Source organism: Ostrinia furnacalis, unplaced genomic scaffold, assembly GCF_004193835.3.
Source record: "Ostrinia furnacalis isolate ACB-3 unplaced genomic scaffold, ASM419383v2 OfSCF6717, whole genome shotgun sequence".
NCBI classification, from domain to species: Eukaryota; Metazoa; Arthropoda; class Insecta; order Lepidoptera; family Crambidae; genus Ostrinia; species Ostrinia furnacalis.
The window spans coordinates 330,541-346,165 of NW_021136956.1; the positions used below are offsets into that span (position 1 = coordinate 330,541).

Consider the following 15,625-nt stretch of genomic DNA (forward strand, 5'->3'; position numbering starts at 1 on the left):
TGGTCGTCTCCCCAATTCCCCATCGCAGAATAATGGGCTTAACTAACTGAGCTGGCGTAGCAACCCAAAGTGAGTCTTGCTTGGCCTCCAATAATGAGAGAGCTACCCATATGGAGGTAGCCATGGTGGCCTGGAGGCGACGCTTGGCCCGACCGATGCACTGCTGGTCGCTGGCACGGTCGCCTGACGTACCGGGCGACTCAAGAGTTTACGGGCCACGGCTGCTTCGGGGACTATTTCCACCGAAAAGGAGGTGTGGCACGCGGTTCTCTCCTTCTGCAAGATGACTGTCTGTCAGCGGCGGAGAGGGAGCGAGATGCTTCGGCCGACTCTCCTGTGATCCGTCGCCGTCGTCCAGGGCGCCGCAGGAGTAAACAATAAGAGTCTCCATTTCGGTCTGTCCTACGCCACCTCTCGCCAGTTATCAACGTAGAGATTGCGCAGGTCTTTAGCGACTTCGTCTTCCCAGCGGTACCTAGGGTTTAAGATTACTAACTTCATTTTGAAACTCCGTAATTTTCAGTCAAATAGGTACAGACGATGGCACGTCAACATAACCACTGTGGGTTCTTGTGAAGTTGTAATAAGAGCGAAAATGGGTAGCCTGATGTGCTGTCGTGTGTACCTACATAATAATATGTTTGGTATGATATAGGTACAGGAATATTTTCAGTGATTTTGCTTAGTTTAGGAGTAACAAAATAACACTAAAAGGGGTTTCTTCACTCATATTATGCCCGTTGGTGTTTACAAAATTAGGAATACCTATTATCCCTCATAATTAAATATCATCATAAATATCCTATTGCGCGTATTAATAATTCCATTAAGATAACACAACAGGCTCCCTAAGGAAAACCACAAAACTTATGGTTGCACGTGTACATTGCGCCATGGACACATTTAGTTTTCCTGGAGGATACCTACTGCCCGCTATCATACGAGTATCTTTGTTATGAGGAAAATGCTTTTAGTTGAAACGATAGGCATGTAACACAATGGATGTTCTTGGATGGAACTCTAAAAATCCGAGTAAGCAGGCAGGTAGAGGTATCCCGTACCATCGACCACTTCGTTCTGCCAATAAGTTTACGTCGTAGTTGGAAAAATAAAATATTCATCCATCGACCGCGTCGCTTAATGGTAGACGTGACAGATCAAGTAGGTATCATCTATCCCAAAGAGTAACATCCATTCAGGGTAGTATTAGCTGAATAGAGGGATACTTGTCATGCCAGAAACCACAGCAATACTTATCTGTTTTTTCCTAATAACTTTATAACTATAATTTGAACGAATTTTGCTATTAGTGGACAAATTTCTACTCACGATGGACTAATTCTGCTATACTCTCGACTCTCTAAAGCACAACATTTATAAAAAAAATCTGCGGTAATGCACTCATGCCAAGACGACGTAGTGGATGGTACCTACTCGAAATACCTCTATTGTCAAAGTACATAATTATTACCTACCGTAACTATGGGTTCCATATCGAAATCAGCATGTTATACCTAAGTTGCTCGATAAAGCAATGTTGAAATGATGGTGTGACTCAACGGGAACAAACTAAAATAAAATATGAACGAATGCTTAGTAAAAAAAAAATGTGCCACACAATGTAACAGTAGTTACTTAGTCGGAATCTGGTAGGTAAGTATTATAATTGTAGGTAATACATAAGTACCTGTTCGAGCAAATGTTTTATAAATACTTCTATTCGCATGTCTATGTGGATAAGCTATTATTATTTTTTACAATTATACAAAAGAGATAAATTAATTACACAAGTTCCTGAAACAATAATAAAACACAGATCGTAAACTTTGCTATAATTTTTTTGCTAGGCGTCAGGTTATAAAATAGTTACTTCACTTACCCCTTCCAATCAAGGCCGCTAGTCCTGGGATATGTGTCATCTAAATCGATCCTCACAAAAATATTCACAATTATCAAAATACCCGGTCATTTAGACAAGTTTACACTATTTTACTGCCATGCAAAGCTCAATCGGGGCTGGCGGACTAGGTGTACCGATTCCCCGTCAAAATCAATGTTGTTTTGAGCGTATTTCGAGGTCACCGGGCTGTCAATGTCAGCGCCCCGAGGTCAAGGTCACGCGGGCCGGCCCTGCGCAGTGCGGAGGTCAATGTTGCCCGGCATGGAAACTAAAAGTTGGAAGGTTATTTTAGAAAGAAAGAAAGAAAAATATTTTACTACATGATATCCCCAAGGGAAGCGCTGGACGCAGGCTGCTACCAATCGATCAACATGAAAAGCATTGGGGGATGCCTATGTTCAGCAGTGGACGTCCTATAGCTGAAATGATGATGATGATCCCCAAGGACTAGAGGCAAAAGCCAGAAGCCAGAATCCGTAGTTGATGAGAAACACTTAGAAATGAGGTATCAGATACCACTTCGTTGAGATTTAATTTCAGTAATTTGTGTGGGCCATACTTACTCGTACGTAATGTTTTTAAAGGGAACGAGGATACCATAATTTGGGAGCCAAGTTATAGGTGTATCAAGATTATGTGACTGTAGCTTTCGCTGCCAATTCAAGAATGGAGATCCAAATGGGTTAACAAGCAAGTTTCATGATTTAAGACTTAAGTTTTTATTGTTTATACAGAAAAATATGTAGTATAGTATAGTATGGTGGTGGTGTCAGGTTTAATAAAACACATGTTGAAATGTATAATAATATGCTATAATCATCTAGTAAAGTAACATATTAATAAAATCAAATAATACATAAAGAATGGTCACAAAAACACAAAAAAATCAAAGGACGTATTTCTTTTTACACGACGGACAGACGCAGCCGTCCTAAACTAAACCAACTTATTTCAACTCGCTTAATATTAGGCCTTTACATGCTGAATATTATATATTATTTATATTTAAACTTTCCATACAAAATGTGACCAAGTGGTCTACTTTGCAAAACGATTTCGATCCTCCGTTCCTCTCCCACGCGCCTGGGTTTACTTGTAAGTGAGCGAGGCGAATATATCGAAATGATTTTGCAGTTAGACTTAGGTCAAGTGCATTACTACAATGACGCCTCGGATATGTCTGTACAGGTCCATATATTACAGGTTCAGAAGAAATCTGCATTGTAGGGTAGTTCCAAGGCACAACTTCCCTTCTAAAACATTGTATTGTAGCGCTAAACACTAATAATCTTGAAATAACTGAATATTAGCTCCTTACTAATAAAAAGTTACGCGCATGTTGAACACTACCGATCTTCTGAACAAAACCGGTGTGTTTTGTATGGAGTTTGGCAGACTTTTGACGTTTGTTAAAGTTAAAGTAAGATGGTGCAAACCAGCCTAAGGGCTGTTACTAGTGTTCAACACGCTTGTAATTTTTATTACTAAGGGGATAAGATTTTTAGTGGCTTAGAAATCAATAGTAATAAGAAAGTTAGCGAAGTGACGCCATAAGTTTCTATTGCGCTATAAAATCTACGGGGAATAGTTTTGAGTTTTGACAGTCCTTTGATACGCTAGCCAACGTTTATAGATCCATAATTATGTAAGTATGGCTTTTTATGACACATTTAAATATTCAAATCTGCTGGCATTGGCTTATAGGCGCACAGTCAGCGTCAAATAGTTGGTGACACACAAAGTGGTCAATAAGTTCGCAACACGTCTTTGTTACAATGAGGGCTATCGTTTTTATACTTAGCAGTTGGCACCCCTGGCGATTGACAGGACCTTACTCTACAGTGGCGCTATCTTGATGAGTGCAAATGCGATAGTCCTCCTACCACTTTAGCGCTCACCAGTTGGTGCCACTGTCTTCGCTACTAGCAAGTGACAGGACCTTACTCTACAGTGGCGCTAACTGGTGAGCGCTAAAACGATAGCCCTCATTGGAATAAGGTTGTGTAGTCAACTTATTAGCCAAATGTTATGAACTATTTGACGCCGACTGTGTGGGTTCACATTAGCTTCAGCTTTAACGGGCAAAATAATGAGTCGGATGCATATTGGCATATCTCAATAGCACTAAAAAAGTAACATTCGTGACAATTGTAACTCTAAATTCGCCAACCTCGCGTCGTTTTTGGACGTATTCCACTTTAAGCACCCGCCGAAATAGCACCTGGCTTATTCCACTTAGAGCAGCTAACGATATAAAAAAATATTCCATATATCGATAGGTGCTTTAAGTGGAATAGGCCAGGTGCTATTCGTGCAGGTGCTATTTGGACGGGTGCTCAAAGTGGAATACGTCCTTTTTTAGACGTAACAACTACTATGGTCCATAAAGGCTTGGGAAATTATGTTCGTGACAAATGTTACTATCAATTGAAAAGTGAATTCAGTATTATTTGAAATAACCAAACATGTAATTTAAGCATTAACCTTTTAAACAATTTATGAACACTTCTCTCAATTAGTACTTCCATAACTACCCTGTCAGATTACAATATTATTTATCTAAGCTTCGAACATTTTGATTACACGTTTGACCATTTCTAAATTAATTTATATGAAATAATAACTAAAATTCAACGCTCACATTTTCGTAAAATAGCCCAAAATGCTTAAAAATAATTCTCCGAGTTATCACTAAACAAAGGAGGTAGGTTCACATTATAGATCGTTTCATCCACGAAGACGCGCCCCACCATTCTTCCGCTAACGTTTGAGTGTTATCGGTACACGCTAAATGATCCATGAGTGCACACGCACACTACAATAATGCCTTACGGATTGCTCGGATCAAACTCCCCGCACCCCGCGCGACCGAGACCAAAAATTGGTGGAGCGCGTCTTCGTGGATGAAACGATCTATACCACTATTACGCCACGCGGCATTGTGAATATACCTTATTAATAATAATATCAGTAAATAAAATTAGTACAATTTAGTGATTGGAGTAAATTTTTCGTATTTTAACGTTGCATCATTATACATACCGCGGTACAATTACATTGAACCATTCTTTTAACCCTTAAATTGTTTTTGTCCGTTTTAAAGGACATGTCAAATAATTGCTTACAGAATCTAAATTAAAGCAATTTATCGACTTTCAAGGGATATTTTAATAAAAAGCATGATATTTTATGTGAAACACGGGGCTGTAGTTCAATAATAAGCCGCGAATTTTAAAAATAAAGACAGTTGAATAAATGCAACAGCAATGTCAAGTTTTCAATCTTGATAAATGTGGCAATACTGTAGGTATTACACTTGTTCTTGAGCTTTATTGATTGATTTTAGAATATTAACGAGTAAAACTGACGGTTATTGCCAAAACTGTAAAAAAATATCGATTTTTTTCCATTCATTTCAAGGTTACAAATGTTATGTCACTTAAAACGGACAATGCCATGTATCAGTAATAAATACTCATGTTGATTTTTAGACATTTTTACCCAATTTCCCCCTTTTAGGGGTTGAATTCTGAAATAACCTGAAACACGTGTTTATTCATTTATCGATAGGAATGTATCCTGTGAAGTTTCTAATTAAATAGTGTAACTAATTTTGTTTCGCCCTACAAACTTTGGACCCCCATTTCACCCCCTTAGGGGGTAATTTTGGAAAAATCCTTTCTGATAACACCCCTAGACCCTAATAAGGAACCTACATGCCAAACTTTGTGTATTTATACTCACCGGTTTGGGATTTATGTTGATAAATCAGGCAGCCAGTTTCTGTTTTTATATGTCAGGGTATTTTTTGATAAATTTATGTAAAATCAACAGTAAATAGTCCAGATGGATTGCAAAAGGCGCTGGATTAGCCAGAAGATGATTATCAGGGATTCCTGTATTGTTATTATGAAAAGTTGTTTTACGTTTGTTTTTCTAAACTGGCAAAGTCCGCCCTAAGTGACATGGTTGTAATGCTAAATAATTGGCAATGTCCGTTTTGAGTGACATGTCATAACTTCTATACTAATTGAAATTTTTTCAAAAAGTAAATATTTTTTTCTTAATCTATCAAAACAATACCTAAATCCCAAATTTGACCATTTTTGAAGCAAGGGTTCAATGAGTGCCAATTTAAGTTTTAACTAACTTAAAACCTCTCTTTTTATCTTTACTGATTGAAAAGAGACGAAATATTTGATTTGGAAGTGACAAAGCAATATTGGTCACCTCATTTTTAATCGAAATGAATGTACTAAACTGATCTTCCATTATAATACAAATCAATTAGTTAACAACCATTCTTACAAGTGAATTGTTTTGTTATAGAGCCAAAAATTAAGAGTAACTAACGCCCAAAAATTCAGTGGTCATATTCTCATTTCGTAGGAAGATTTAGTTGTTTCTTATAAGAAACAGTTACCACAGAGCGTTCCGGTACAAAGTTGAGTGAAATTGCGCTTACAAACCGGGAGCGGTCGCTTGTAATGTAACATTGTATCTAAGTAAATTGCATGATGCTTAATGAATCCAAAACACACTCGCCGTAGTTTTATATCACGCTTTCCTGCGGTAGATGGATAGGCGCCCTAAGGCCTGACACAGCGATAATCGCGCGGTTACCGTTTCAGGCCTTGTCAATGAGGACAACCCAGAAACTGAATAGTCTGAACAAGGCCTAAGACCATCATTTTAGACGACAAACGCACGGATCTATCGCGTAAAATCGATAAAATGGCGCGATAAAAGCTTATCACGGCGCGCATCTTAGGCCTACAGAGCGTCTTCGCCTTGATTTTACATTACACGCTCTCGCCACCGCTCCGCAGGCGCCCTAGTACCAGAGTAAATACAAATGAGTAGGTCATCTTCATAGAAACGCACCGAGAGCGGAGATCAGTCGTGGTTGCGCCGAATTTNCTGAATTTTGTCAGTGTGTGTCGCCGCATACGTGTTGGCGCGCTCACATGCAAACCGCGCCCGTGCGTTTCTATGAAGATGACCTACTCATTTGTATTTACTCTGCTAGTAGCGGGCGCCGGTCACCGGTCGGCGCGGGCTTGGGCGAGGTGGTTGGGCGCGTCGGCGAAGGCGAACTTCAGCTTGTAGGCCTCCGCCACCAGCACGCTGATGTTCGAGTCCGACCAGTTTTGCGTCGGCACGTTCTGGAGAAGGATCATTAGGCCTGGAATGGAATAAGTGGCGGGTTATTTTACAGACTTAGAAACTACGTCTTAAAATTTGAAAATTATAAATAACTTGAAAAATTCGCGGGAATCGAACCCTTACGCCTCAGGTAGTTCAATTTTTTCAAGTTATTTATTATTTTTAAATTATTTTGAGACGCAACTCTTAACACTAAAAATTAAATAAGTATTTTTAAAATGTTAGTGCCAAAAATCTGATCATTACAAAAAGTCAATTATAGATGACCCACGCTGAACTGTCCCACCAAACTCAATGACAGGGGGGCGCTACCATCGTTCAACTATATGGTTTCCAACATGGCAAAAATCTGAACCAGCGATCCGGTATTGATGACGGTGGCGCCCCACTGTCAATGTCATGCATAGGACAGTTCAGTATTTTGGAACTATACCTTTATTTAAGTTCGTAATTGTCAAGCAAGATAATATTAGGACGGAATGAAAAACTAGAAGATTGGATATTTTAATAATAAACTGCACGTATTTTTATGAGATTTTTGCCAATGCCAGGTATAGTTCAGGCCAGGGCAATCTCTCTGGTGAGCAGGCATTCCTCCAGGGGAACGAGAACTGCAGTTTAAAGTCACTAGTAAAATTTAACCTACCTTGAAACCCCCGGGACAAACTTGACCTTCACTGGTTGAGTTTTTACTGGTGGTCAAGTTACAGACTTGCTATACAAAAGTTGCAGCAATGAGAAAAAGAGCTGGGAATAGTCTACCCACCTTGAAAATCTTTCTCCAGCATAAGTCTCTCCCTCCAATGCAGCAGAAACGCAGCACACACATACATATGTACAGCTGAAATATGGCGAAGTCGTCCGACTCTGCCAGATATGTGTCCCATAGGCGTATAGTAGTAATTTTATGAATTTTTATTTTAGTACAGGCCAGGGGAATCTCCCTGGTGAGCAGGTTGTTCATCCAGCAGAAGTAAAACTGTAGGTATTTAAATCACTGCTAAAATCTTACCTACCTTGAAGTCCGGGAACAAACTTGATCTTCACTGGTTGTGTTTCTATTGGCGGTCAAGCTGTAGACTTGATATACAGGAGTTGCAGCTGTATGAAAGGGAGCTGAGAACAGTCCCGTAGCTTGAAAATCCTTTTTAACGAGAGCTGGGAATAATCTACCCACCTTGAAAGTCCTTTTCCAGCATAAGCCTCTCCCTCCAATGCAGCAGAAACGCTGCGCAGACATACAGCTGGAATATGGCGAAGTCATCCGACTCTGCCAGGTAAGTGTCCCATAGGCGTATAGTACAGGCCAGGGGAATCTCCCTGGTGAGCAGATTGTTCATCCAGCGGAAGGAAAATTGAAGGTAGTCAACCCCATGGCTCTGTAAATGCTCGTGAAGTGGTTGGTCGATGCGTCTGATCAGTTCTTTTAGCTGGTTCACCTGGGGCAGGGGAAAATAGAAATTAATTGAGAATGTGTTTTGACTGTTCTTTTACAAATACATGGGCAAATGACTGTTGAGTTGACCGAGTCGATGTATCCGTATAACTTGGGTTAAGGAAAAAAATAAAAATTACGCTGTTTTGGACGTTTTTGGCGTTTTTTTTACATAAATGGGCACATTGCGGGTATCATTTTGGATGATATCGGTATACTGTTTTTTTTTTACAAATAAATATCTTAGNCCGAATTTTGTCAGTGTGTGCGTGCGCGCCGCATACGTGTTGGCGCGCTCACATACAAACCGCGGCCGTGCGTTTCTATGAAGATGACCTACTCATTTGTATTTACTCTGCTAGTGCGGGCGCCGGTCACCGGTCGGCGCGGGCTTGGGCGAGGTGGTTGGGCGCGTCGGCGAAGGCGAACTTGAGCTTGTAGGCCTCCGCCACCAGCACGCTGATGTTCGAGTCCGACCAGTTTTGCGTCGGCACGTTCTGGAGCAGGATCATTAGGCCTGGAAAGCAATAAGTTATTTTGAGGATCGATAGTTTCAAAGATTACTTGCTACAACAAAATCAAACTTTACAACCCTTACGCTGGTTTTAGTGTCACGCGGACTGTCAGTACGGATCGCTGCGCACAGCCGATCTGTATGAACTGCTAGGGAGCGGAGCGGTTCCTCCGGACCGCATTACTGTAAAACTAAACTAACTAAACTAAAGAAAAATAAAATAAAACGCTCCCTAGAAGTTCATACAGATTGGCCGTGCGGAGCGGGTCCGCACCGCCGACGGTCCGCGTGACACTAAAACCAGCCTTAGCGCCTGCGTCAAACTCGATCAGCAGTTGGATGTTCGGTGTGTGAATGTTTTTATATTTTTAAGTACCCACTTTTGTGTTCGCGTGTTTACGTAATTAATATTTTTGTCAAATTGTATTTTCACTGCCAGTGATTTTTGTAATCTTCTGAGAAAACAAATATCTTAAACCTTATTTCGAGAAGTTGGCATTAAGAGTTTACGAGCAATTGGCATTTCGCGAAGTTGGAATTTCAGGAAGTTGGCATTTCAAGAATTTGACATTTTGAGGAGAAGTTGGCCATTTGCGAGCGGTTGGCATACTGAGCTGAAAGGGTCGAGTTACGCTCGACGCTTCGTCTAGTCCCGATGTCCTCCACTGGTTGAGTTTTTACTGGCAGTCAAGCTGTAGATCCTGGCTACAGCAGTTACAGCAGTGAGAAAAAGAGCTGGGAATAGTCTACCCACCTTGAAAGTCCTTTTCCAGCATAAGTCTCTCCCTCCAATGCAGCACACACATACAGCTGGAATATGGCGAAGTCGTCCGACTCTGCCAGGTATGTGTCCCATAGGCGTATAGTAGTAATTTTATGAATTTTTATTTTAGTACAGGCCAGGGGAATCTCCCTGGTGAGCAGGTTGTTCATCCAGCAGATAGGTATTTAAATCACTGCTAAAATCTTACCTACCTTGAAGTCCGGGAACAAACTTGATCTTCACTGGTTGTGTTTCTATTGGCGGTCAAGCTGTAGACTTGATATACAGGAGTTGCAGCTGTATGAAAGGGAGCTGAGAACAGTCCCGTAGCTTGAAAATCCTTTTTAACGAGAGCTGGGAATAATCTACCCACCTTGAAAGTCCTTTTCCAGCATAAGCCTCTCCCTCCAATGCAGCAGAAACGCTGCGCAGACATACAGCTGGAATATAGCGAAGTCGTCCGACTCCGCCAGGTATGTGTCCCATAGGCGTATAGTACAGGCCAGAGGAATCTCCCTGGTGAGCAGATTGTTCATCCAGCGGAAGGAAAACTGAAGGTAGTCCACACCGTGGCTCTGTAAATGCTCGTGAAGTGGTTGGTCGATGCGTCTGATCAATTCTTTTAGCTGGTTCACCTGGGGTAGGAGAAAAATAGAAATAATTGAGAATGTGTTTTGACTGTTCTTTTACAAATACATGGGCAAATGACTGGTGACTGGGACGATTCGGTATCCGTATAACTTGGGGTAAGGAAAAAAAATTACGCTGTTTTGGCCGTTTTTTTACATACATGGGCACATTGCGGGTATCATTTTGGATGATGTCGTTATAGTTTTTTTTATAAATATCTTAGATAATTTTTAGACAATGCTATTAAGTGTCGCAAATTAAGCAAAGCTTGTACTACGGACAAACCGACTTTTTTTATAAATCTGTTACTTTAGAAAACGCTCAGTCTTAGATGAACGAACGAGTAAGAACTACCCGGTTCAAGTATGTAGATTAGTATTCCCCTGGCTCCGTCGCTAACGGCGCAATAACAAAGTGGCCTAAGCACACAATTTAAGTTCTAGCCATTGTAAATGAGTCAGTCAGACCGGTTGAGAGATAATTAGGTAAAGTTTTTGTGTAAAACATTCCAAGTGTGCTTTATCTCAGTAACTTTATCATTAGAAACAACAACATGAACTCAAGAATAAATGCTTTGTTCATAGTTAAAACTTTAATTCGCCAACTAGGAATATTTTACTTTAAAACAACAAAGAGTATTTTTATCTCAATTAATAAAATTACAAGCCAATTAGATAAGTGAATTGGGCTGCAGTGATACGTATTATAACAATTGCGGACGATGCGATGGCAGATTAAGCGTGATAAGGTGGAAATACTTTGTATTAATAGGTATAATTTTAATCAAAAATGAATCAGAGAATCACCATAGTATAAAACAAAGTCGCTTGCCGCTGTCTGTCCCTGTGTGTGCTTAGATCTTTAAAACTAACTTAAGCGGGGGCGAGTCGATAGTAAATAAATAAAACATAGGCTGACAGTGACTGAGTTTCTTGCGCTGCTTCTTCTCAGCACTGGCCCATTTATTGTCCCGAAGCAGTGGAAGGGTTAATACTGGGACGTGTAAAAGGGCTTTTTAAAGTCCTATTTGCAAAAATAAATTAGTTTTATGAGTTTTCATACCTTATACTGTATCCCCAGCTGCGCGAAAATATAGTTATCCTGTATACTGTCCAGGAATTTTGACAAGCACCAGAAGGAATCCGCCTCGATGATGTCTCTCTGCTGCTCCGACAGCTTGTCCAGAGGGTAGTTGTCCAACTCTTCCCCCGGGACCGCCTCTTGCAGGAACACCATGAAGAATGGCGTCACCAGGTCGTTGATGCCTTGCACGTAGCCTGAGGCAGGGTGCCTGATGGCCCAGATGTATAGGATCCTTTCGAACATCACCTGCAGAGAGATATTCGCTAAATACAGTTTCTGTTTTGATGAAGGTACCTCTTCTATCATGTCGGTAATAAGGCTATATGTAAGACGTTACTACGGTACAGATTTTCCTGTATTAGGTACTCATTGACAGTACAGGAATCGCCCACCAACAAGGTACACAAGGTAACATAAACATTATGGAGTCCTTACAAAAAAACCGTACGATAATCTGATTTATTTATCTGAGTGGCCATTTGCGAATGAAGCCTGACCACTTGCGTCGGTCAGTTACAAATTTTTTAAACCCCGTTGATCTTGGCTCGTCAGTCCATCGAGGCTCAAATTAACTGCTGTTTACAAAGATTTCGATTTTATTTTACTATACCTGCACAGTGGGCTACTGAAAGAGCGCCACGAGCGACGACATTTTATTTATTTATTTATAATCTGCTTGAAGGCTCACAGAAAGTCCAACGCGCCAAAAAGTTACACAATACAGATCCACGGTATCTGGCGGTAGGTGTCGTTGTCTCTTTGTTCGCTCGCATCGTAGTACTGGCGCACCAGCCCATTTATCGTCCCGAAGTGGTAGCGCAAGCTATATTTGGGACGTGACGACTGCCCTGGAAAAGGCCTACATTTATTTTTGATTTGATTTTACCTGCACGGTGGGCTGCTGAAACAGCGCCACGAGCGGACTCATCCGTGGTATATCAATATGTATCTGGCGGTAGGTGTCGTCGTCCCTTTCCTCGCTCGCATCGTAGTACTGGCGCACCAGATGTTTGTAGTCGGCGCGTTTGATGATGAGGTAATATCTGGCGCTAGTGTCGTCTAGCTAGATGTTGTGCTGCTTCTAGTGCGGGACAGCTCGTCTAGCGTGGGACTGCTCATCTAGTGTGGGACAAATAGTGGCCTGAGGACTGTACCTGTACAGTGGGCTGCTGGAACAGCGCCACGAGCGGACTCATTCGCGGTATATCAATATGTATCTGGCGGTAGGTGTCGTCGTCCCTTTCCTCGCTCGCATCGTAGTACTGGCGCACCAGATGTTTGTAGTCGGCGCGTTTGCGCTGGAGCGTCTCGGCACGACGTTCTGAGTTAGCTGGCAGGTAGCCGGCGAGCAGACGCCATGTTATGGCGCGAGCCTGGACAACATTACACACAAAAATATTATCGTTAGGCTACGGTATCCTACTAAACGTTGTACGCGGCGTACGATGTCAGCGTCAAACGTTCCTGTCGCGTTTGAACGCCGACGTTAACGTCTAAAGAAGACAACAACAGTATAAATCGTTTCATCCACGAAGACGCGCCCCATCATTCTTCCGCTAATGTTTGAGTGTTATCGGTACACGCTAAATCATCCATGAGTGCACACGCACACTACAATAATGACACTCGGATTCGGCTTCGCTTCGGACCCCGCGCTTCCCTCGACCAAAAATTGGTGGAGCGCGTCTTCATGGATGGAACAAACTACATTTTTGTTAAGCATTTGATGCTGACTGTACCTACCAACTACAAAGTTAAAATATTGAAAGAAATAAATTTTAAAGACCATAAGACGCTGCTGTATGTGCCATCTTTTATTACAAGAAATTAAAAACTGTACAAACTTAAACTTTTAGTATAGTCTGGTCCTAGTCTGGTCAGCACGTAGAATTTCGTCCAATCACGAGCCGCAGTGAGTGTGCGAGCGGGACAGCAACATAATTACGCGCGAGCGATAAGGATGGGTAGCTTGGGGTCATTGGACAAAATTCTACGTGCTCCCGAACCAGACTATAGAAGATGACAAATTTTGGCCTTGGGCCAAAGGAAAAAAGTTGAATTGCCACTTTCATTGCCATTCCTTTCCACTCATCATTAAGCTATTTATGAGAATCCATTGTTTGGTAGTTCATTTGGATAACAAAGACTTAATTTGAAAATTATAAATTAAGACTTAATTAATTAAAGTTTGATCATTTAGAACATTCAACATACATACTAATGACACTCATTATAAACCATGACTTAACATAAATTATGGAAAACAAATGAGTATTATTCTAAGCCATTTTCTAATTGATGTTTTGAATTACATAATACGTATATGTCACCGTAAAATTGTGAATTCCGTCAGATTATAATCTGACGTAGTTAAATTACAATCTAACCTAACCTAACCCACTGTTAGTTTACAATCTAACGCGTTATATTATAAACTGACAGAGTTCACAATTTCACGTTGACATATATAAGACAATAAATATAATTTTATAGAAATGTGTATCTCTTAGCTCTGGATTAGTATAATACAAGCTTTTGCCTGCGGCTTCACCCATATGAATTTTTTTCAATCAAGAGACTCAAACTATCAAATCAGTTTGGTGGTTTAGGTGTGAAAGCGTAACAGACAACCATATAATATTAGTAGGGGGGTAATATTTAAATACATAGATCATAATTAGGAACAAAAGAAATGGATTGTTAGTCAGTTATCTATCTGCAAACATTTCTTGATAAGTTTTTACATTTGATTTCTTTGTTTTGTTAAGATATATTGAGGTGTTGTTTTGTAGCTAAAGATTTTCACATTCCAGAAATAATAGAGCAGATTTATCCAATTTGTTATTTTAGTTTAACACATTTTAAATTTATATCAGCTTTAAACCAATTAGTTATGGCTGTCAATCTATAAATTAATCAATTTATTATCTGTACAAAGAACTAAACAAATATTTGTAAAAGCATTCGTGGGTAATTAGTTAAAATTTGCAAGTAATAATGTTGTTATTGAACATGAATTATTGCTTGGTAAATAATAGGCAAAAAACTTAATAATTTTGTGGTGTAGATAAATAATTTCACAAGTTTCAAATAGTTACACAAGAATAAATCACAGACAATGTCTGTTTATAAGTACATATTACAAGATATTAGTTTTGAGCAAATATGTATTTCTTATTTACTAGAAAAATAATAGTTTTGCCATACTTATTATGTTTTTAATTATTAATAAGGCTCTTGGAAATTGATTCACAAACCATAAAACAATTTGTGAACATTCTCAGATTGCAGCAATCAAAGCAATTAATGGTAATCAATGCAATTGAGTCATAGCATGTGTACTATATCCTGTTACTGGGTAGTTACAACTCACCTTGACTGGAATTCCAGACCAGCTCAGCTGTTTGAGCTCGTTCAGGTCCACCACAGCACTCTCATGGACTTGTTGAAACCTCTCCAGCTTCAACTCATTGTTTTCTTCACGAGAAGCAAGTGCCGACAGCCGCACGGGCCGCGGCCGCCCGGGGTAGTGCCGCATCGGCCCAGAACTACCCCCTGGACCACCCAACACCTTCTTCGTCTCATTTTTACGCACACTAACCGTCTCCGACGGCGATTTCACACTATCAGTCTCAGCCTTTACGTCACCTTTGTTTACGATCTTACTACTATTCCTATGAGAATTTATCACGTTTAAAGCGGCGGTTTGCGATATGGCCTTCGATATTTTAGTCTCTGCGATGCCGGAGATGATGTCGTCGTCCCCGAGGTCCCAGGCGTCGTTCACGGACGCCTGGAATTGCTGATACGATGACCCAGACATAACCTCGCTTTGACCAACTTTCTGACGGGGTCTACCCGGGTACGCGCGCTGCGGTGTCCTCCAGAATGTGTCTGACAATACGCTACTCTTGTCATATTCGGGTTGGTAGCTTTCCATAATAAACTATATCAAGAAACATTCTAAATAACTTTGTTGAACAACAAAATAAAGTGAAAATGTTGATATGACATATCACTTGACAATAGACAAAACAGACAGCTGTTCACAGATGATAAATGTTGCCACATAACACCACCGATAAAAAATGTCGAGAGAATAGCCGTAGCATTAAAAATATCAGTAAGTTTTCA

General features: G+C 40.5%; 1 protein-coding gene across 2 annotated transcripts; it reads right to left on the reverse strand.

Moving 5' to 3' along the window:
• Positions 1-6,841: 6,841 nt before the first annotated feature.
• Positions 6,842-15,530, reverse strand: Tbc1d22 (TBC1 domain family member 22). Of its 2 annotated transcripts, none has more exons than XM_028318301.1 (5): positions 14,865-15,530; positions 12,646-12,864; positions 11,471-11,737; positions 8,244-8,505; positions 6,842-7,085 (listed from the first exon to the last, which is right to left on the reverse strand). In XM_028318301.1, the coding sequence occupies exons 1-5, from the start codon at positions 15,429-15,431 to the stop codon at positions 6,943-6,945; spliced, it is 1,458 nt and encodes a 485-aa protein (XP_028174102.1). In that variant the 5' UTR covers positions 15,432-15,530; the 3' UTR covers positions 6,842-6,942. The 2 variants fall into 2 exon arrangements, with proteins under 2 accessions (XP_028174102.1, XP_028174101.1); XM_028318300.1 differs by lacking the exons at positions 6,842-7,085; positions 8,244-8,505 and adding exons at positions 8,792-9,018; positions 10,152-10,413.
• Between the last annotated feature and the right edge of the window lie 95 nt (positions 15,531-15,625).

Excerpts from the sequence above, each read along its gene's own strand:
- Tbc1d22 (XM_028318301.1), bottom strand. The coding sequence starts at position 15,431 with ATGGAAAGCTACCAACCCGAATATGACAAGAGTAGCGTATTGTCAGAC. Across the intron at positions 12,865-14,864 it reads GGTCTGGAATTCCAGTCAAG|GCTCGCGCCATAACATGGCG; the intron begins GTGAGTTGTAAC and ends AATGTTGTCCAG. Across the intron at positions 8,506-11,470 it reads AGCTGGGGATACAGTATAAG|GTGAACCAGCTAAAAGAACT; the intron begins GTATGAAAACTC and ends CCCCTGCCCCAG.